The sequence below is a fragment of the Meles meles genome, chromosome 15, assembly GCF_922984935.1.
Source record: "Meles meles chromosome 15, mMelMel3.1 paternal haplotype, whole genome shotgun sequence".
Classification (NCBI taxonomy): Eukaryota; Metazoa; Chordata; class Mammalia; order Carnivora; family Mustelidae; genus Meles; species Meles meles.
The window spans coordinates 74,408,735-74,430,229 of record NC_060080.1 but is presented as its reverse complement, the minus strand read 5'-3'; the positions used below and the strand labels follow the sequence as shown (position 1 = coordinate 74,430,229).

The following is a 21,495-nucleotide window of genomic DNA, read 5'->3' as shown; positions in this document are numbered from 1 at the left end:
TGTATCTGTATTTTCAGTCTTACTCCCTGGCTCTTTGTCAGAAGAAGGAACAGTGCGTTTTCCTTTCCAAAGCCAACCTTTTCATTTTACCTTTTTTTAAAGTAGAGAGCACTCTAGCTTTTTTTTTTTCCCCCTAAGATTTTATTTATTTATTTGACAGAGACACAGCGAGAGAGGGAACACAAGCAGGGGGAGTGGAAGTGGGAGAGGGAAAAGCAGGCTTCTGGCTGAGCAGGGAACCCAAAGCAGGGCTCAATCCCAGGACCCTGGGATCATGACCTAGCCTGAAGGCAGCTGCTTAACCCGTCTGAGCCACCTAGGCGCCCGTTCATTTTACCTTTGGACATAGTTTTTTCCTGTTCTTTCTCTGCTTCAGTTTTCCAGTGCATCCTGTTTTACTTTTCTCCCTTCAAGTCTCTACTCTGGCCTCCTATCTCAAATAGTCTCCCCCAAGTCCTATCTTTCTAAATCCCAACTGTTCAAAATATAGGCAAATAAAATGCCCCAAAGTGAAGTTTTCTCGCTCCCGTAGGAATCCTTGATTTCTTATCCACATCGCATTTCATTACATTTTGTATCTCACTTGTTAATCAGCCTGAACTGTAAGATGGAGCATGTCCTTCTCCACTAGATTGAATAATCTTAAAAGCCTGTTCCTCTCTTTATATCTTGCTATGCTCTTTGTCTTTTAATCTTCTCAGGCCTAGCAGAATACACATCAGACATGCAAGAACAGGTAAGAGACTCAGAAATTTATGATTGTAGTCTTTAAGGACCACATTTGTTCTCAGGCATATAAATATGCTGTTGTGCAACTCTAGTCAGCTGTTCTTAGAATAAGAGATCAGAAATGCTAGTTTTGAAAAAAAAATTTTTTTTTTAATTAGAGGGAGAGCATGGGTCAGGGGAGGGGTAAAGGGAGAGAATCTGTCAAGAATACCCCATGCTGAGCACAGAGCCCCACAACCTTTGAAATCATGACCTGAGCTGAAAGCAAGAGTCAGACGCTTAACTGACTGAGCCACCCAGGCATCCCTCTAAGAAAGGACCAGAATGTGGGTTTTTTAGAATACTAGACCTTTCATGATTTATTCTGTTTGAATTTTAGAGATGAATTGACCCTTAAAAATTTTTTATTCTAGTCAGTTTGCAAACCAGTGGGTCAAATTGTGTACAGCTGAGTAATTTTATTGAGTAGGATTGATAGGTATATTGTGTTACGCCAGCAGTAACTTTGGAGCTTCTCAGATTCTGATTTAAGAGTGGCATTGTCATAGAAACAGCAGGGTAGTCCTTTTTTTTTTTTTTTTTTAAGATTTTATTTATTTTTTTTTAAAGATTTTATTTATTTATCAGGCAGAGAGAGAGGAGGAAGCAGGCTCCCCACTGAGCAAAGAACCCGATGCGGGGCTCAATCCCAGGACTCCAGGATCATGATCCGAGCTGAAGGCAGAGGCTTTAACCCACTGAGCCACCCAGGCACCCCCAGAGTAGTCCTTTTTAAAAATTTATTAGCCGGTACATAAACTGACACTGTAATTATTTCTGAAATGGCATATTGAACAGTCTTGTAAAACTAGCAATTTATTGAACTTTTTTTTTAATTGAGCTTTTAATGCTACCTGGACCAAAGATTGAGGGGGCTGTGTAGATTGCCTTATACTGTATGTTTTAGAAGCTGTTTTATTCCCTGGCTGTCTTCTAACAGTTCTAGTGGAACTGTATGCTCTTGAATGGTATTGATTATTTTTTAAGAACACAGAGTTTGCTTTAAGTATTTCTTTGGGGAAGGGACATCACACTTCTACTTAAGTAAGAGAAACAGTTTTACATTCCAGAGGTCTCTCTTTTTTTTTTAATATGTCTATCATGCCATGAATTCATAGGGAATGGGTTCCAGCAGCTCAGGCTCTTTCTGTTTGTGCTTAAAAAGTGTGCTTCTCTGCATGGAGCAGGCTGGTACGTCAGTTGGACCCTGGTGCCTCTCTCTCAGCTTCCTTTTTCTCTGATCATTCTCCTTCACAGGTTTGGGAAACTGAGTGCTTAATATACTCAGTACATTCTCTTGGCAAGAATCTTGCCCTTAACTTGTTTGCAACAATGCTAACAGCATGCTGAATAACACTGTAGACTCTTCAAGTTTTGCTATGGTAATGTTTGTGGGGTGTTAACTTTTTGGACAGCGCCATTCCCCTGATGTCTATACTGTGTCATCATCGTCTTGCTTGTAGATGTGCCTGTCTGTGGCCAAAGGACCACATGTTATCCAGAGGCCTAGAGAATATAGTGTGTGCCCCTCTGCCTTTGTGTTGGTCATTTTGGTGGATTACAGGGCTGAAAGATGGTGTTGATGACTTAGGACCTATTCCCTGGTCAGTTTGAGAGGAAATAGTGATAAAATAGTTGAAATAGGGAAGAAGCATGCAAAGATTCCTTTTTTTTTTTTTTTTTTTAAGATTTATTTATTAGCGCAAGCACAAGTGGGGGTTAGGAAGGGGCAGAGGGAGAGAGAGAATCTCAAGCAGATTCCCTGCTGAATGTGGAGCCCCATGAGGGGCTCAGTCCTACGACTCTGAGATCATGACCTGAACCGAAACCAAGAGTTATGCACTTAACCGATTGAGCCACCCAGGGACCCCTGGAAGATTCTTTTTTTTTTTTTTTTTTATTCATTAAAAAAAATTTTTTTTATAAACATATAATGTATTTTTATCCCCAGGGGTACAGGTCTGTGAATCACCAGGTCTTCACATTTCACAGCACTCACCATAGCACACACCCTCCCCAGTGTCCATAACCCCACCACCCCCCCCGGAAGATTCTTGATCAGAAATACCTTCTCTGTGGATTCTTACATTTACCTGAGAGTGGCTTAAGGATATGAAAGTTGTAGGAAAAGAAGGAAAAAAAAAGGAAGATCAGGGGTTGGTCAGCCAACCATCAGGTTTCTTTCATCCTTTCCTCAACCCATTGTGTCACTTTCCGTACTTTATCATGAGAACTCAAGGATTTCTTGTGATTGTTAGGACTCAGACTTTATCAAACTGTTGGTGCATGAGGAGCTTGTAGAAATTTCACCTCCAGGAATATTGTACTATCTACCCGCAAGTGACTTCCCATGCTGGTGATCTTGAATCAGACTTAGAGATGCCCAGTTAGAGCCAGAGGCTTAGGTAGGAACCCTCAGATTTGCATTATTGGGTTATGGGACTTGACTGCATCTGTCTGCTTAAGTTCTATTTTGTTGTTTAAATCTAGAGTAGAAGCCATGGGAGTCTTTTCTGGAGCAGTAAGTGCCTGAAGTGTTCTAGATGTTTCTTTGTAGCCCCAGGAGCTGGTACACATTATAATACCAGCTTGGTAGCAGATTTCTCCCCTCTATTTGACATTTGCTTATATCTGCTGCCAGCTGCCTAGAAATTATCTTGGCATTTGTATAGAATTTTAGTTACTTTTCTCTTTTCATCTTTTAAAAAGTAGATTTTTATTCAAGTTTCTTGAAGCTTTGGTTCTCAACCTGGCATAAGGGGACATGTGGCAGTGCCTGGAGACATTTTGGGTTGTCACCAGGGTGTCATGTAGAATTCAGAGAAACTGTTAAAGAGCTTGGAATTGTTTAGCCTAAATGTCAGTATTTTTGAGGTTCAGAAATCTTGTCTGTGTGATTACTCGGTGGGGGGACAGCATAATTCCCCCCCATATAATATGCTGGGTTAACATTTTGATGATGGAGGAGTTGTAAATGCTGATGGAGAGGTCAGTAAATAGTTAAGAAACTTAGAAAGCTGATTCCTTTCCTTGTGTGACTTGAGGATTAATTTACTGCTCTTCTACTTTATAGATATAAGGAAATGGTTGTTCATACATAGCCTTTTGAACCTAGGACCATTTGCTATGCTCATGGTGATTCTCCTTGCCCTTTTTTTTTTTTTTAAAGTAGGTTCCTCATCCAACGTGTGGCTCGAACTCATGACCCAAGATCAAGAGTTGAATGCTCTACCAACTGAGACAACCAGGCACCCCACCCTACTTTTGATTACTAAAATTGACTTTTCAGTTGTGTGTGTGTGTGTGTTACTGCCACAACATCTACAGTGTAGGTTTTCACACTGCAAGTTGTGACCCAGTAGTGAGTTGTGAAATTAGTCTAGTGGGTGAAAACTAGCATTTTTTGGATAAGTTAAATATGTGAGAAAAATAACAATAGTGTTGTTTGTGAAGCCTATTTTAGCTATATATTGTAGGGACGGAAAATCTCTTTTTTCCTACTACCCTCAGGTTCTCTGGCTGGGGCCCTGTGAATTGGAGGCTGACAAAAGACAGATTAGTAAGAGAAAAACAAACTGAAGTTTATGCTTATACATGGGAGCACTCAGAGATAAGTAACTCCAGAGTTGATGAGAAGAATTTGGTCGTATATAGCATCTTAGCAAAGGATCAATAAATTTTCAAAGAGACAAGACAAAGGACAAGGATTTTGAGTTCCTAGGGCTGCAAATTATGGGGAGCTAATGGTAGATAAAGGCCAAAATTTGTTGTGTAGATTCCTCTGGTACCATTTCCAGGCTGATAAGGGTCCAGAGTTGTGGTTAACTTTTGTCCTTTCTGGTAAAGACAGAAGGGAGAGGACATCTGTAAGTTTATATCCTGCTTTTGGGCAAATAGGGAAAAGGCAGAGGGCTTTTTCTTTTTGCTTCTTAATTGTTGTCACCTCAGCTCTACAGTGGCAGGTTTTGGTGTTGTATTATGCCTCCTACAGTATCCACATGCATGTGCTGTCATGATATAGAAACATTTCTCCCCACATTCCCCACCCCAAAACGTTTCTTGCTATGAGTTACAAGGAAGAAAATGGAAAGCTGTGGATTCCAATTAAATGCAAAAAGACAATATGAGCTGCATGCTTTATAGTTCTTAGAACAGGCCAAGATTTTATGTATTGACTTTAGGGAAGCAATAAACTTACTTCAGTTTTTTAATTAGAAATTTTTGGCTTTATACTGTCATAAGGTAATTTCAGAATGCATTCTGAAAATTTATAAGACCTGATAGAATAAGTATTAGATTTGGCAACATTCTTGAATTGTAATTGTTTTATTGAAGATCATTGTTTACATGTGCACTGATGCGTTAGTAACAACAGTGTCTCAATAATAAAATTCTTCGGTTTAAGAAAAGGCAGTTTGATGAAAGGCAAATGAAATTGGGTATGTATTAGTATCTTTTGATATTATTTAACGTTAGTTTGGTTATTAACTACTCAAACTGCTTTCATCACAGTATTATGGAGCTTTTCATCCTCTCTAAGAAGCTCACATCTCAGGATAGATTCAGGCTTCCTTCATGGAATTTTTTAGTTCATTTAGTTGATTCTTATATACCTAGTAGACAGATGTTAATATTATACTGAAGTGTTTAAGATTAATTCCAGTGCAATTTATTTCAGACTGAATTTAGTGGAAGCTTTTGTAGAAGATGCAGAATTGAGGCAGAGTTTACAAGAAGATTTACTTCGTCGATTCCCAGATCTTAACCGACTTGCCAAGAAATTTCAGAGACAAGCAGCAAACTTACAAGATTGTTACCGACTATATCAGGGTATAAATCAACTCCCTAACGTTATTCGGGCTCTGGAAAAATATGAAGGTAACAGTGATTTTGTTTTTGTTTTCCTTCACTCTCAGTGTACTTGGCGGATGTGCTGTCCTTCTAAAGTTGGGTTTGTATTGACCTATAGCTATGTTGCAGAAGTCGGAATCATGAGACAACGTTACATTTTTGCTTTTTAGTAGTGAATATAGGGGTAACTAGATTTATCGTGTTAGCAGTGGCCGTTGAGCAGGGTTCAATTGCTAAAGACTCGCAGGACCCAAAACGACATTGCTTTCAAATCTATAGTTTATTAAAGGAGAAAGGGACAGTCTAGCAGCAACACCAAAGGAAGTATAATGCATCACAGCCAAAGTCTCACAGCAGGGGGCCAGGGAGGTTCTGGGGCGCTAGCTCCTATTGTCCTTCCCTTCTTTTTTTTTTTAAGATTTTATTTGAGAGAGAGGGAGAGAGCAATAGAGAGCATAAGCGAGGAGGGGAGGAAGAAGCAGGCTCTCTGCTGAGCAAGGAGGCCATGTGGGGCTCGAGCCTAGGACTTTGAGATCACAGCCCGAGCTGAAGGCAGCTGCTTAACCAGCCTAGCCACCCAGGTGCCCTAAGACAGGGTTTTGGTGATCTAACAGTTGACATCAAAATGAAGTTACCAGAGTAAAGTATGAAAAGTCACATAGTACCATAGTTAATCAATATGGTATTGGTGGGTAAAATCAGCTTTCTCTTACAAGTGTTGTTTTTAACTTTGTGAACGAAAGTACTAAATTATTTGTTGCAGAAAGTTATATGAAGTTATATGTCTAATACATAAAGCATTTTAAGTTTCAGAGTTAAAAATCATCATCCCTTAGAACTGTTAAACCTTTCAGTATTATGAGAAAGCTTTTACTGCAGACAGACTTAAAAAACTCAACTCTATGATCACAGGATATAAATAAACATAGATTTAATTTTAATTTTATGGTAGCCTTTTCACTTAATTATCTAGCAAAGCATGAAAGATACCTTAAGTACCAGGGTATAAAGAGTATTCCCATTCTAGCCAAGGCTCCTCTTTAGACTGATGACACTTAAAAGCCCTTGCATTTTGTTCCACCAAAGTGGATTTAAAGAAAATGGGTCTTATCCTATGCCCACATTTCTTTAGTGTGGCTTAGGCTGTCATTTACCCTCCCTGTGCTTCAGTTTCTTCATCCAATAAAAGAAGATCTTTTACTCTGGTGCTTTTCTGATTCCATATGCTCTGGCTCCATTCCAGCAGGATCAACTGGGAGCACAAGGGCCTGACCGGTAGCAAGGCTATAATAATCAGATTTCCATGGAGATAAGCTTTTTAAACAATTAATTCACTCTTATCCTCTTATATTAGCTGTTTTGAACCTTTTCTCTCCTACATCTCTTCTTTCCTATAGGAAAAAAAAATCCTTGTTCCTGTGTCCTCTTTTACCTGGACCTCTTTTTCACGTTCTGTTCCCAGCCAAGTTTCTGAAAACCTACATTTCCATCTTCCATTTGCTCGGCTTGCCTTGCCTTAGCAATTTGTTAAGTTACTTGTTGCTGCTGAATCCAGCAAGCACGGTCTAGTCAGTGTCTTATCAGCCTTCACTGCTGAGTTTAACTGTTTTTTTCTTTCCAGTTTTATTGAGCTATAACTGACATAAAACATAGTGTAAGTTTAGGTGTGCAACATGATTTGAAATATGTATGAGTACGAAATAATTACAATTAGCGTAGTAAATATCTGTCACCTCACATAGTTTTTTTTCTTGGTGTTGAACTTTTTTTTTTAAAGATTTTTGTTCATTTGACAGAGCACAAGCAGGGGGAGCAGCAGGCAGAGAGTGGGAGAAGCAGGCAGATCAGGGAGCCCAATGTGGGGCTCAATCCCAGCACCCTGGGATCATTAACTGAGCCAAAGGCAGATGTTTAACTGACTAAGCTACCCAGGTGCCCCTTGTGTTGAGAGCTTTTAAGATCTAATCTCTTAGAGATTTCAAATATTATATAATAACAGTATTTTTTAACTATAAGTCACCGTGCTGTACGTTATTATATCCCCAGAGCTTAAATCTTATAACTGGAAGTTTGTACCTTTTGAAGACTGTCTCCCATTTCCCCACCCCCAGCTGCTGGGAAACACCATTCTTGTATATTTCTGTGAAATTAATATTACTAGATTCCATATATTAGTGAGATGATAAGTGACTTTCTCTGCTTGACTTATTTTACTTAGTGTAATGCCCTCAGGGCCTCAGGGTCCACCATGTTGTACAAATGGCAGGATTTCCTTTTTTTTTTTTTTTTAATGGCTGAATAATCCATTGTATATATACACCACACTGAGCCACCCAGGCGCCCCAATGCTGGCACTTCTGAATGCATTCTAAGAAGCTTCTTGACATTTTATACAAGATTTTGTGTATGTGTATTTTTTCTGGGAAGAGATCTGTAACTTTTTTTTTTTTTTAATTTATTTACTTGACAGAGATCACAAGTAGGCAGAGAGGCAGGCAGAGAGAGAGGAGGAAGCAGGCTCCCTGCTGAGCGGACAGCCCAATGTGGGGCTCGATCCCAGGATCCTGAAATCATGACCTGAGCCGAAGGCAGAGGCTTTAACCCACTGAGCCACCCAGGCACCCCGAGATCTGTAACTTTCATCAGATATTCAAAAGCATGTGTAAAACTCCCCTCCCCCCAAGAGAAATGATAAAAAAATACTGCTGTGCACATTCTTTGGGGAATCTTTCTCATTCCCTGAAATAAGCACAGAAGCTAGGAATTGAGCTTAAGAGTAGCTTGGCTGTCCTCCTGCATATGTGTGGCTCAGCGTACTCGAGGAGAGTTTTACAACGGGTCAGTGATTTCCTACTTTGGGGGTTTACACTTAAGTTATATATATGTGTAAGAGAACATTTATCTAAATCAAAAGCTTCACATTATCAGTTTGGCAACTGATGTTTGCTTTATGATATTTGAAGTCACCCAGCCTAGAGAATATTAGAAAAGGAAGACTGTTCCAGGTGTTGCGGTGCTAAGAGCTATGTTCTTTTCTCTCTCTCTCTCTTTTTTAAATGATTTTATTTCTCTTTATGAGAGAGTACAAGCAGGGGGAGTGGCAGGGAGAGGGAGAAACAGGCTCCATACTAAGCGAGGAGCCTCCTATGGGACTCAGTCCTAGGACCCTGAGATCATGACCTGAGCTGAAGGCAGATGCTTAACCGAGTAAGCCACCAGGTGCCCCTCTTTTCATTCTGTAAGAAACTTTGGATGGGGCACCTGCGCGGCTCAGTTAAGTGTCTGCCTTCGGCTTGGGTCATGATCCCGTGATTCTGGGATGAAGCCCCTTATAAGGCTCCCTGCTCAGTGGGGAGTCTACTTCTGCCCCTTCCCTGCTGTGCTTTCTCTCTCTCTCTCTGTTTTGCTCACCTTATCTCTCTGTGAAATAAATAAAAATCTTAAAAAAAAAAAAATGAAAGAAAAGAAACATTGGAGACCCCAGATGTGCCCTAGTCATTAGGAACCTGACTAATCTGAATTTTTCTTAAAAACAACAGAATGGAGTCTCCTGGCTGGCACAGTCAGTGGAGCATGCAACTCTTGATTTCGGGGTTGGGAGTTTGAGCCACATGTTGGGTGCAAAAAAAAGGCATGCATGGCATTTTGCTGAGTTCCATGTAGCTCTTTAGCCTACTGATTGATTGCATGGAGAAAGCCAAAACTGAGGCTAACTTCCGGGGAAAATAAACCAAATGCACTGTCCTTAAAGACTTTTTACTTATTATTTATTTAAGAGAGAGAGAAGGCAAGAGCAACAGGGAGGGGCAGAGGGAGAAGGAGAAGTAGACTCCCCACCAGGCAGGGAGCCTGATGCGGGGCTCAGTCCCAGGACCCTGAGATCATGACCTGAGCGGAAGACAGATGCTTAACCCACTGAGCCACCCAGGTGTCCATGCATTGTCCTTAAAAGTAGAATCATAATACAAGAAAATTCTTTCTACGGGCATCTGGGTGGCTCAGTGGGTTAAGTGTCCAACTCTTGGTTTTTGGCCTAGGTTATGATCTCAGCATCATGAGATCAAACTCCAAGCCATCTAAGAAGTGTTGTGTGTGGAGTCTATTTGAGATTGTGTCCCTCTGCTAAGCCCATCCCCATGTGCACTCCTTTTTTAGCATATTAGTATATTGCTAGAAGTTGAGTGTGTTCTCCTGCTTTGTTTTTGGCTTTAATTTAAGTCTAGGTTTAAAGTGATTTTAACATTATTCCCGAAAAAAATAAAAGTAAGTTCAGAGACAGCAGGGGGCAGCAACAGTCTAGAAAGTCGACTTGCATCAAGTGCTAGAAACTCTACTCTGAATCATCTTTCTCCTGTAAGAAATAGTTTTTTGAAAAGTATACTTGGCTTCTATTATTCCTTGTAGCTTTTAAAATTAAAACTTGAGGCAAAACCTAAAATAATGGTGTTGTGCTAAATGCTTAATGATAGTGCTGAAAACAACTCTAAATATCTAGATTATTGATAAATTTTATTCTAACAGCCATCACACTGAGGCACATAACTTTTCCTCTTCCCATATCCAATTAATCATGTTTCTGTTTAATGACTTCTTAAAAAGCTCCTTTCCCTCCTGTGGTTTGTGCATCCTCCTCAGTGAACCCATAGTAATGTTTCCCATCTGATTGTGTCATTTCTTCCCCTTCAGTTCAGAACACAGTAATTGCTTCCTCTGACCTGTAGGAACAGAGGGGTGTGGTCTGAATTTTAACAGCAAGTAATTATTTACTGACAAATTAGTTTACCAAGAAGGTTGTGCTCATTTATGGTTCTAGTCACAGGGTTGTTTGTTTGTTTGTTTTTTGAGGTTTTATCCATTCTTTTTTTTTTTTTTTTTTTAAAGATTTTATTATTTATTTATTCATTTGACAGACAGAGATCACAAGTAGGCAGAGAGGCAGGCAGAGAGAGAGAGAGGGAAGCAGGCTCCCTGCTGAGCAGAGAGCCCGAATGCGGGACTCGATCCCAGGACCCTGAGATCATGACCTGAGCCGAAGGCAGCGGCCTAACCCACTGAGCCACCCAGGCGCCCTTTATCCATTCATTTGATACAAGAGCACAAGCAGGGGGAGCCACAGGCAGAGCAAGAGGGAGAAGCAGACTCCCTGCTGAGTAGGGAGCCCGACATGGTGCTCCATCCCAGGATCCTGGGTTCATGACCTGAGCCGAAGTCAGATACTTACCTGACTGAGCCACTCAGGCGCCCCTCCAGTCATAAGATTAATAAGAAAATTCTTTATACGCTCACCAGCACTATTTGCTTTTTATTGTGGTGGTTAGTTAGTATGTTTTAGTGGTTAGTATATCTTGTTGGAAATGTTTAGTAGGATCTGGGTGTAAGATCATTTGGATGTAGGGACAGAGATACAGTCCAAGATGCAGTCTATTGGTCCAAGAATATATACCCAAAGAAAAGGAATTAGAAAATTGCTATAAGTGATAGGTGAGAGAAAGTGAAAATAACTTTATGAAGTTGGGACAGTAAAGGAAAACTCAGTTTATTCCTGCCTTTTCCTCCTGTGAGTCTTTCTCCTGTGTCTCTCCTTTGTTGTCACACAGAGCCCTGCGCTTCGATCTCCAGGTGTGTGGAACTTTTCCCTCCATACCAATGTTTTGAGACACCAGCTTGGTATCCTGCAATGTAACTTAGCTCTGACATTATCTACCTTGAGATTGTACCACATCCCACAGGCTAAGGGCATAGTTCCATAAGTTACCTGTTACAAGCTGGGGTTGTCACCTGTTCTTCTGACCCAACTGGCTATAGATCGAAGGTTCCTCTGATACCCACTCCTTGGATTTGATTAATTTGCTAGAGCAGCTCACAGATGTCTGGGAAACAAATTCACCAGTTTCATTAAAGGATACAGATGAACAACCAGATGAAGAGACACATAGGACCAGGTCTGGGAGGGGCGGGAGATACTGTCCTTGGTTTGGGTTGTGTTTACTCAACTTGGAACCTCTCTGAACTCCCTGTTACTCAGATTTTATGGGGCTTCCTCAGGCATGCTCAATTGTTAACTCCATTTCTAGTCCCTCTCCTGTCCCTGGAGAATGAAGGGGTAGAGCAAAAGTTCTAGAAGTCAACCCTTTTATTTTAGGTAAACTCTGCCCCAATGTCAGGCCCAAATTCACAGCTCCGTGATCAAGAGTTGTGTGCTTTACTGACATAACCAGTCAGGAGCCCCTAGAAATCACCCTTTTTGAATAAGAGATGCTCCTAGTGTTCTTAATACTTAGGAAATTACAAGGGTTTATAGGAGTTTTGTGCCTGTGTGACGAGTATGTTTTCTATTATCTCACAGGGACTGCTAGCACAAGTCTAAAATGATACTCAAATATCAGTGGAACCCAAAGAAAAAATCATTGTAGGAAAGAAGAGTACTATTTTGTCAAAATGACATAGTGATAAAGGAAAATGAGGGGTGGTGTCAGAGAAAGTATTACTTGCAAGTGGGGGAACTGAGACAAGTGGCTGGAGAAACAGAAAAGAGAGATTGAGTGAAGGAAGTGGGCGGGGGCCATGAGGAAGCACGAGAAGCCCATACTACAGAGTGGCTGACAGCCGGGAAGGCAGAGCAGAGATGGCCTTGTGCCCAAGGTCATCATTCATAGTGGTTTAATTACTTAGTCATTTTACCATGATTCACCTGCAGTTCTGTTTCTCTTGCTTCTTCGTTTAATTTGGGAATTTGTTGGCTCCAGCCTCATATTTGTGTGAACACTTAAACTTTTTTTTTTAAGATTTTATTTACTTATTTGACAGAGATCACAAGTAGGCAGAGACGCAGGCAGAGAGAGAGAGGAGGAAGCAGGCTCCCTGCTGCGCAGAGAGCCCGATACAGAGCTTGATCCCAGAACCCTGGGATCATGACCTGAGCCAAACGCAGAGGCTTGAACCCACTGAGCCACCCAGGCACCCCTGAACACTTAAACTTTCATTAGGAGTATCTTACCCTCATCTTTTCCTTATTTTATTTTATTTATTTATTTTTTTATTTTTTTAAAAGATTTTATTTATTTGCGAGAGAGTGAGCATGAGCAGGGGGAAGGGGAGAAGGTGAAGGAGACTCTCCCCTGAACAGGGAGCGTAATATGGGGTTCAATCCCAGGACTCAAGGACCATGACTGGAGCCAAAGGCAGACACCTAACTGACTGAGCCACCCAGGTGTTCCTTACCTGGACTTTTAAATACATTTCATAAATACATTAAAGGGGTCAGGTGAAGTTTAATAGTGCTTAGTCAAACTTCAAGATTGAAATTAATAATACAAAGAATTTAGGGGCGCCTGGGGGTTAAAGCCTCTACCTTCGGCTCCGGTCATGATCCTGGGGTTCTGGGATCAAGCCCCGCATCGGGCCCTCTGCTTAGCAGGGAGCCTGCTTCCTCCTCTCTCTGCCTGCCTCTCTGTCTACTTGTGATCTCTGTCTGTCAAATCAATAAATAAAAATCTAAAATAATAATAATACAAAGAATTTATGTAAAATTAGTCAAGGATATGTAGACATAGACTATGTGTTTAAATCTTTGTTAATTGAAACTGATGTCTTTTTATTACCATTTACCAAAATATTTAATAGAATAAAATGTTAATGCCAACTAAATTAATTTAGACTTCAGGTTGATTTTCGTAGTCATGGACTATTTGAACATTCTGATGTAGCAGACTTGTGACTAGTGCCGGGCCTTGACTCTGAGTTTAGTGTCAGTAGGGCATGGCTAAGGAGGCACTTCTGTCTGCTCTCCAGAGCTAGACTGTAGTTTGTTTTGATTTTAGTGTTACTTGCTCATCTAACTTAATTAGCAGTCACATAGTGGTTTTGTTTTTTTTTTTTTTTTAAACTTAAAATTTTTTTATATCCGTATAGTTGACACACAATGATACATGAGTTTCAAGGATACAACATAGTAACTCAGCAACTCTGTTTGCTGTTATGCTGTGCTCACAAGTAGAGCCACAGTCTTTCACCCTGAACCCTATGACAGTACCATTGACTAGATTCCCTATACTGTACCTTTCATCCCTGTGACTTAACGCATTTCACATAACTGGACGCCTGTATCTCCTGCTGCACTGTACTCATCTCCCCACTTTCCACCCCTCTGACAACCATCAGTTTGTTCTCGGTATTTATGGGTCTTTTTCTGCTTTTTGCTTGTTTATTCTTTCGCTTTTTAGATTCCGTGTATGAGTGAAATCATATATTTGTTTTTCTCAGTCTGACTTATTACAGTTAGCATAATACCCTCTCCATCCATCCATGCTGTCACAGATAGCAGGATCAATGACTGAGTGATACAATCAGTGTGTATATGTATGTGTATACACCACATCTTCTTTACTTATTCATCTGTCAGTGGACACTTAGGTTGCTCTCATCTCTTGGTTATTGTAAATAATGCAGTAAATGGAGAGGTATGTGTATCTTTTTCAAATTAGCATTTTTGTTTTCTTTTGGTAAAAAATACCCAGTAGTGGAATTACTGGATCATGTAGTGTTTCTGTTTTTAATTTTTAGAGGAGCCTCCATACTGTTTTCCACAGTGGCTGCACCAGTTTACATTCCCAACAGAGTGTAAAGGTTCCTTTTCCTCCATATCCTCACTAACATTCGTTATTTCTTGTGTTATTTATTCTAGCCATTTGTTGGGTGTAAGGTAGTATTTCACTGTGGTTTTGATTTGCATTTCCCTGATGATTAATGATACTGAGCATTTTTTCATGTGTCTTTTGGCTATTTCTATGTCATCTTTGTAAAAGTGTCTATTTAGGTCCTCTGCCCATTTTTAAAAATTAATTTTATTAACATAAAATGTATTATTTGCCCCAGGAGTACACATTTCATAGCACTCACCATAGCACATACCCTCCCCAATGTCCATAACGCAACCACCCTCTCCCTACCTCCTCACCCCCCAGCAACCCTCAGTTTGTTTTGTGAGATTAAGAGTCTCTTAATGGTTTGTCTCCCTCCCAATCCCATCCTGTTTCATTTTTTCCTTCCCTAACCCCCATGATGCCCCACACTGCCTCTCAAATTTCTTACATCAGAGAGATCATATAATTGTCTTTCTCTGATGACTTATTTCGGTCACTATAATACCCTCAAGTTGCATCCACGTCGTTGCAAATGGCAAGATTTCATTTCTTTGACGCTCTGCCCATTTTTTTTTTTATTAACATATAATGTACTATTATCCCCCGGGGTACAGGTCTGTGAATCGCCGGGTTTACACACTTCACAGCACTCACCATAGCACATACCCTCCCCAATGTCCATAACCCCACCACCCTCCCCACAATCCTCGGTTTGTTTTGTGAGATTGAGTCTCTTATGGTTTGTCTCCCTCCCAATCCCTTCTTGTTTCATTTATTCTTTTCCTACCCCCAAACTCCCCACATTGCATCTCCACTTCCTCATATCAGGGAGATCATATGATAGTTGTCTTTCTCCGATTGACTTATTTCACTAAGCATAATATCCTCTAGTTCCATCCATGTCATCGCAAATGCTCTGCCCATTTTTAATTGGAGTTTTTGGTTTTTTTTGGTCTTGAGTTGTAGAAGTTCTTATTATATATTTTAGATATTAACCTCTTAATGGTAACATTACTTGCAAATATCTCCACCCATTCAGTAGGTTGCCCTTTTTTTTTTTGAGAGAGAGAATGCAAGAACATGGGAGGTGGAGGGTCAGAGGGAGAAGCAGACTCCCTGATGAGCAGGGAGCCGATATGGGACTCAATTGGGCCTCCAGGATCATGACCTCAACCCACGGCGGTCACTTCACCAACTGAGCCACCCAGGCGCCCGCCATTTTGTTTTGTTGATGGTTTCCTTCACTTCAAAGCTTTTTATTTTGGTATAGTCCCAGTTGACTTTCTCTTTTGTTTCCCTTGCCTTAGGAGACATGGCTAGAAAAAAGTTGCTATAGCCAATGTCAAAGAAATTACTACCTATGTTTTCTTCTTGGAGTTTTATGGTTTCATGTTTCACCATGAGGTCTTTAATCCATTTCAAGTTTATTTTTGTGTATGCTATCAGCAGTTTCGAGAAGTTATATATCTTTTAGTGCTTGGCAGTGAATGGCATTCCTACAGAAATTTTAATTATTTGATTACTTGGACATTTCATATTTTGATGCACCTAAGAAGCTAAGTTATTTCCTTGTGTCATATTTGGTATGCTTGCTACTTGAGCGTTGTGTGTATCAAAACTAATGACCAATGATTGCTTCACCAGTCCCGTGATTGCTTCCTTCAATAAGTCATTCATTCAACAGCTAGTTCATTTGTTCCAGGCATTGTTCTAGGAGGTACAACAGTAGATGTGACAGATAATGTCCCTGTTTTTATGGAGGGTCAGCAGTACTGGAAAGATAGGGGAAGACAGATAATAAACATCAGTGAACAAGACTTTTAAGTAGTAATAAGTACAGTAAAGGAAGTATAATATATTGATATGATAGAGTGACTTGGCTGGGGACAGGGAGACACTTGAACTGTTGGTCCAGGATGGTCTTTCTGGAATTGCTGTCTGAGTTCCACAGCTTGAATGATGATAAGGAGCCAGCTGTTTAAGATCTGGGGGGATCCAGCTAGACTTGTTGAAGGAGCAAAGGAAGACTAGAGTGATCAAGCACAGAGATAGGGAATAAGGGCCATGTTAGGAATAGAGGCCAGAGAGGTAAGGTCTGTTTGAGGTTTTTAACTTTCTGTGCGCTGTGGACCCTAAAAAGCCTATGAACCTCTCTTCAGAATAGTGTTTTTAAATGCATAAAATAATACAGACTCGTAGAGGCAGCCAAGTATATTGAAACACACCAAAATATAAAACAAACTTGGTAAATACATCCTCTTTATTAATGCATTAAATAACATGATCTGAGTAAAGTTCTACTAAGGTCTTAAGTTTCAAACTAATAATGAGTTTAAATGATACTTAAAATCATCTCCAAAACTGTAATATGATATGAAAATGTATCTGGGATTTTGTTAGATGACAAAGACGTAGGTACTGGGAATACTGGGAATACTGTGGTTTATCGCACACATTAATAATGGAAGGAGATGTCATATTCTGGTTAGAGGTTAGAGAAAATGTAGGTAGAATTTATTTCTTTTCTGTGTTTATGTAGTACTTTGAATTTAAGGGTCTGTAGTCTTTGTGTTAAGACACTAGTAAGGACTGTGTAGGGCTTTCTAGACTGTGATAACTAGTGAAAAAAATGGAGTTTATAAAAAACCATCAAGTGGTGACCCTCACTTGATGAATGGATAAATAAAATGTGCTGTATCTGTATAATGCAATATATTCATCAATAAAAGGGAGTGGAGTACTGATGCATGGTGCCACAAAGATGAACCTTGAAAACATTATGCTAAGTAAAAGCAGTCACACTATCATATGATCCGCTTACGTGGAATATGTGAATAGGCAAATCTATAATACAGAGAGTGGGTTATAGGTTGCCTGGACTTTGAGGAGTGGCAGAAGGTTTGGAGGGTAATGGTAAGTTACTGCTGATGGGTACAGGGTTCCCTTTCTCTTCAGGAGCAGTGAGTGTTTGAAAAATTGATTGTGGTGGTTGTTTCACAAATCTGTCCATAAATTAAAAACCATTGGATTGTACACTTTAAAATGGAGAGTTGTTTGGTATGTGAATTACATATCTATTATTTTTAATTTAAAAAACCATAGTCATTTGGGGGGAAAAACCCAATTGGATATTGGCAGCTGGGGCTCTGTACAAATTATAGGTAGGGGAAGGAATTCTAGATTTTTTTTTTTTTTTTTTAGGAATTCTAGATTTTAGTGAGAGTTTGCAGGATAAGGAGCAGGTGAACTCAGAAGGGGCCTATTAACTCTGAGGATGACAGGTTTTGAAGGTTGTACAGGTATTTCTGTAATAATACCATGTGTTTATTCTTAGCAAACTTAACTTTCTTCAATGTTGTGTGCTGGAAAACAGAACTTACAGAAAAAAGGGGGAGTTTAGGTAGACCTCAAAATACATGAAAATTTTGAAATGATTACTAGCAAAAGCATTAGCAAATTTTAATAGAACAGTAGCCTGCATACATTTCCATTGCTTTGTACCTAGCATGAGCATCAGGTGATTCTTTGCATGCAGACTTAAAGTCTTGGGTTCTTGTTCCTCTTTGAGATGCCTTGTAAGGCTGTTTGCTTCTAAAAAAGGTGAGTTTCATGAAAGTTAAACATCTGAACCAGGGTACAGAATTTAGTTTAAAAAAAAAAAAATTCCTTTAAACACCAGCAGATGTTTTTGTTCTTTTCATCTATACTCTGCTTTTCTTGGTATCTTAGCATAGTGGTAAGTACACTGGCCATTGGGCCAGTTACTCCGAGGTCTTCATATATGGCTAAGTTTACTCTGAAAGCTTGCCCTTGATCACTTAAAAACATTAGTGGGTTAGGAAAAAACCATTTGTGAACCGGTGCCACCTCCTCACCTTGCTTCCCTCCTTCTCCTATTTACCAATAACGTCTGAGCTGGTTAATTCAGAATAAAGAACCAGGCGCTGAAGCACAGCAGACACTATGTGGGCAAAGTGTTGTTTATAGACTGTCTAAATAATGTTTCACACATATGTACTATTTTCTAAATATGTGTAGATGCTGTTGTGATTAATAAAAGATGAATTCTTGCAGTAATATTGCTGACTTGATAGTAGCTTTTCATCGTTTTCTCAATCAAGAGCTATTGCTACTTCTAGAAAAGATAAACTCTTGCTTTGGAGCAAAATGCAGTACGCTAGAGATCACTTGCAGAATTCTTGTAAAAGAATTTATTGGAGATCAGAAAAAAAAAAATTCTTGGAATGTAACCAGTAACAATACATGGTAACCCTAGCTGAGCTCCTATTAATTGTCAAGCATATTATATTAAGTGTTAATGTAGAGTTATTTCATTTATTCCTCTTCTGGGTCACTGTTGTCATTACTCCTGTTGACAAGGGGAAGGGGCTCAGAGTAATGTGCTCCAGATCACAGAGCCAGTAGGTAGCAGAGTTGGGGTTGGCACCCAGGTCTGTACCTCATGCCTTTCACACTGTAGACTCTGTTGCTTCACTTACTGGTTCTCATATAATTCTGCAGCATGTGCTTTTAAATAACATCAAGTAAAGTGCCAGTGTAAATACTTGGCTTGACTTAACCTCTGTTAATTGGAACACTGTATTATTAGTGGAAATTAGCGATATAAGGTAAGTTAGCGGCATTTTATTTTAATGACTTTGACTTTGGGTTATTAAATCTGCAGAGAAGTACAGTTCATTTAGTTGTAATTAATTTCATGTTTCTGCATCTCTAGTGCTCCTTATGAAGGAGATTACAGATAGGCAGTGTTTTATTAGGAAGCACTGCGTGCCAGATGATCTCCCTTCCTATAAAATAAATATTAAGCATATTTAATTAAAATACAGGAGTAAATAGTAACTTTGGACACTGGCTGCACTTTTTTTTAGATCAAATGCTTTGTTATCTGAGATGAATTTTATTTACTATTTTTTGCTCTCTTTTAGGTAAACACCAGAGTTTATTGTTGGCCATTTTTGTTACTCCTCTTATTGATCTTCGTTCTGATTTCTCCAAATTTCAGGAAATGATAGAAACAACTTTAGATATGGATCAGGTATGTAATCTACTCTTGAATTCAAGCATCAAAGTATTTTTGAAATGAGTGTCAGAAAACTTTTCAGAGTTTTTTTTTCCTTTAGTATTTGATTTTGGTATTTTTGTGAGGCACCTTTGAGACCATGGATGTAAGATTAAGTGATGGGGTGAGTTTGTTGCTTTTTTAAAAATAGCAGTTGTTTTAGTGGATGATTAAAGATTAATAGGAAATGATTGGCCTTGTTGACAGGCATAACTGGCCTGGTTAAAGGAAATCTCACAAGTAAAAGATTCCACATATGCAAGCGGAGTTCTGTTTTAATTTCAAAAGAGAAGGAAAAATTGTAGTCTCTGGAAAAGAGACGAAGATAAAGGTAAATATGGAACACATGAGAATGCAACTTCTCCTTTGTTTATTTTTCATGTAGGAAAGTCTTTGGGGGAAGAGGTTAGAATATGTGTGTTTTTCCTAAGTAGTTGCTGATATAACTAAAAAGTTAACCATTCTCTAATTACTGTTTAGTTCCAAATTTCTTGTTAGGTGAGAAGAGCATTTAGGGTGTAAGAAGCGATTTATATCCTCAGGTTTTTAACAATGTTAAGCAGTAATTTTATATATAAATACAAAATGGGAATAGTTTCTGAAATAGCTAAAAATATCCTTGTATGAAAGTTAATTTGAAAGTGAAGTTTATGGAATGGTAAATTTTACTGTCAAAAGTTTGTTTATAGAACAAATTTAATATGGGACCATTAAATGTAATGTTTTTCAATTTTGTGACTTTAAAAATAATATCTTTAAAATTTTCTACACTAAATTTTCTGTCAAAAATGATCATGCAGAGAGTATGTGCTCTCACATTATTCGTATTAAGGTAATAGTTTGATTTGCTAATTGTTAGATTCTTTGCATTCTTAATAACTGGATTTGAGTTAGTTTGCCCTATGGTACGTCGATTTATTTTGCTTTCACTGGATTGTTAACCCCAGGGTTAAAACAGTTAAGCCTCATTTACTGTGTGCTCTTTGGGTTTAGAAGTCCATGCATATGTGTGTGTAAGTATAGATCCTTTACTCTCCTGGTACTGTTTTGTCAGTGATAGCTCCAAGCAGCCAAAAAACTTGCATTGTTCAGCCCTCATTTGGGAAAACTTGCATTTTAGATTGTTGCTATTGATGGGATGATTTTAGGTGTACAACTTTCAGATAAGTAGGGGGCAGAAATGATGCTCACAGACATGTGATACTGGAACCACCACTGCCATCAGGAGCTGAGGATGTGATGTTACCTGTGATGGGGCAGAGTTGGATATTTGTAAATGGCCTTTATTTTTTCAAGTTTTTATTTATTTATTTGGGAGGAAGGGACAAGCATACTCCTCACTGAGGAGCCTGAGCTGAAACCAGGAGACAGCTGCTTAACTGACTGAGCTACCCAGATGCTTCTGTAAACATTCTTTAAGTGAAAGCATGTAAAGGTATAGTTCTTGGTGGTTAATAAAAAATAAAAACTGTCTTCAGTAGGGAGGTGGGAAGGCAAGAATCAGAGTGTTCCATTGTCTCCACAGCTTAACTTTCCTGAAATGCTGCAGTTGATTTTGCCTTTTGTGGCCAACTTTATTCTTCTAAAAGTTGCCGTGCTTTAATATTGTAGGTCTCAAATATAAACATGTATCAGAACCACCTGGTGGGCTTGCTGAAATAGATTGCTGGGCTCCATCCCTAGAGTGAGAATCATTCAGTCTGGGGTGAGGCTAGAGAATTTGCATTTCTTGCATGTACCCAGATGCTGCTGCTTGTCTGGCAACCACACTTTGAGAATTTATAAAATAAATTACTCCTAATAAATTAGAAATGCAATCATTTTTCTTTTTTTTTTTTTATTTAATTTTATTTATTTATTTGACAGAGAGAGATCACAAGTAGGCAGAGAGGCAGGCAGAGAGAGAGAGGAAGGGAAGCAGGCTCGCCCCTGAGCAGAGAGCCCGATGTGGGGCTCGATCCCAGGATGCTGGGATCATGACCTGAGCCAAAGGCAGAGGCTTTAACCCACTGAGCCACCAGGTGCCCCTGAATGCAATCATTTTTCAAAGTGAGAATGAGCTTGTGGTTTCTTTTCACCAATTTTCAGCCTGCTGCAAGTGCTGCTGTCTTGGGCAACCACTGGGCATTATCTGGCCAGAAGTTGGTGTGTATA

At 39.4% G+C, this 21,495-nt stretch overlaps 1 protein-coding gene across 1 annotated transcript in view; it reads left to right on the top strand.

Annotated features, from left to right (window-relative positions):
• Positions 1 to 21,495, top strand: part of MSH2 (mutS homolog 2) — an 80,019-nt gene that overhangs the window by 28,778 nt on the left and 29,746 nt on the right. Inside the window, exons 7-8 of the mRNA XM_045979799.1 lie at positions 5,447 to 5,646; positions 19,208 to 19,317. Of these exons, the coding sequence (XP_045835755.1) occupies positions 5,447 to 5,646; positions 19,208 to 19,317 (310 nt within the window). The remainder of the gene's footprint in view (positions 1 to 5,446; positions 5,647 to 19,207; positions 19,318 to 21,495) is intronic.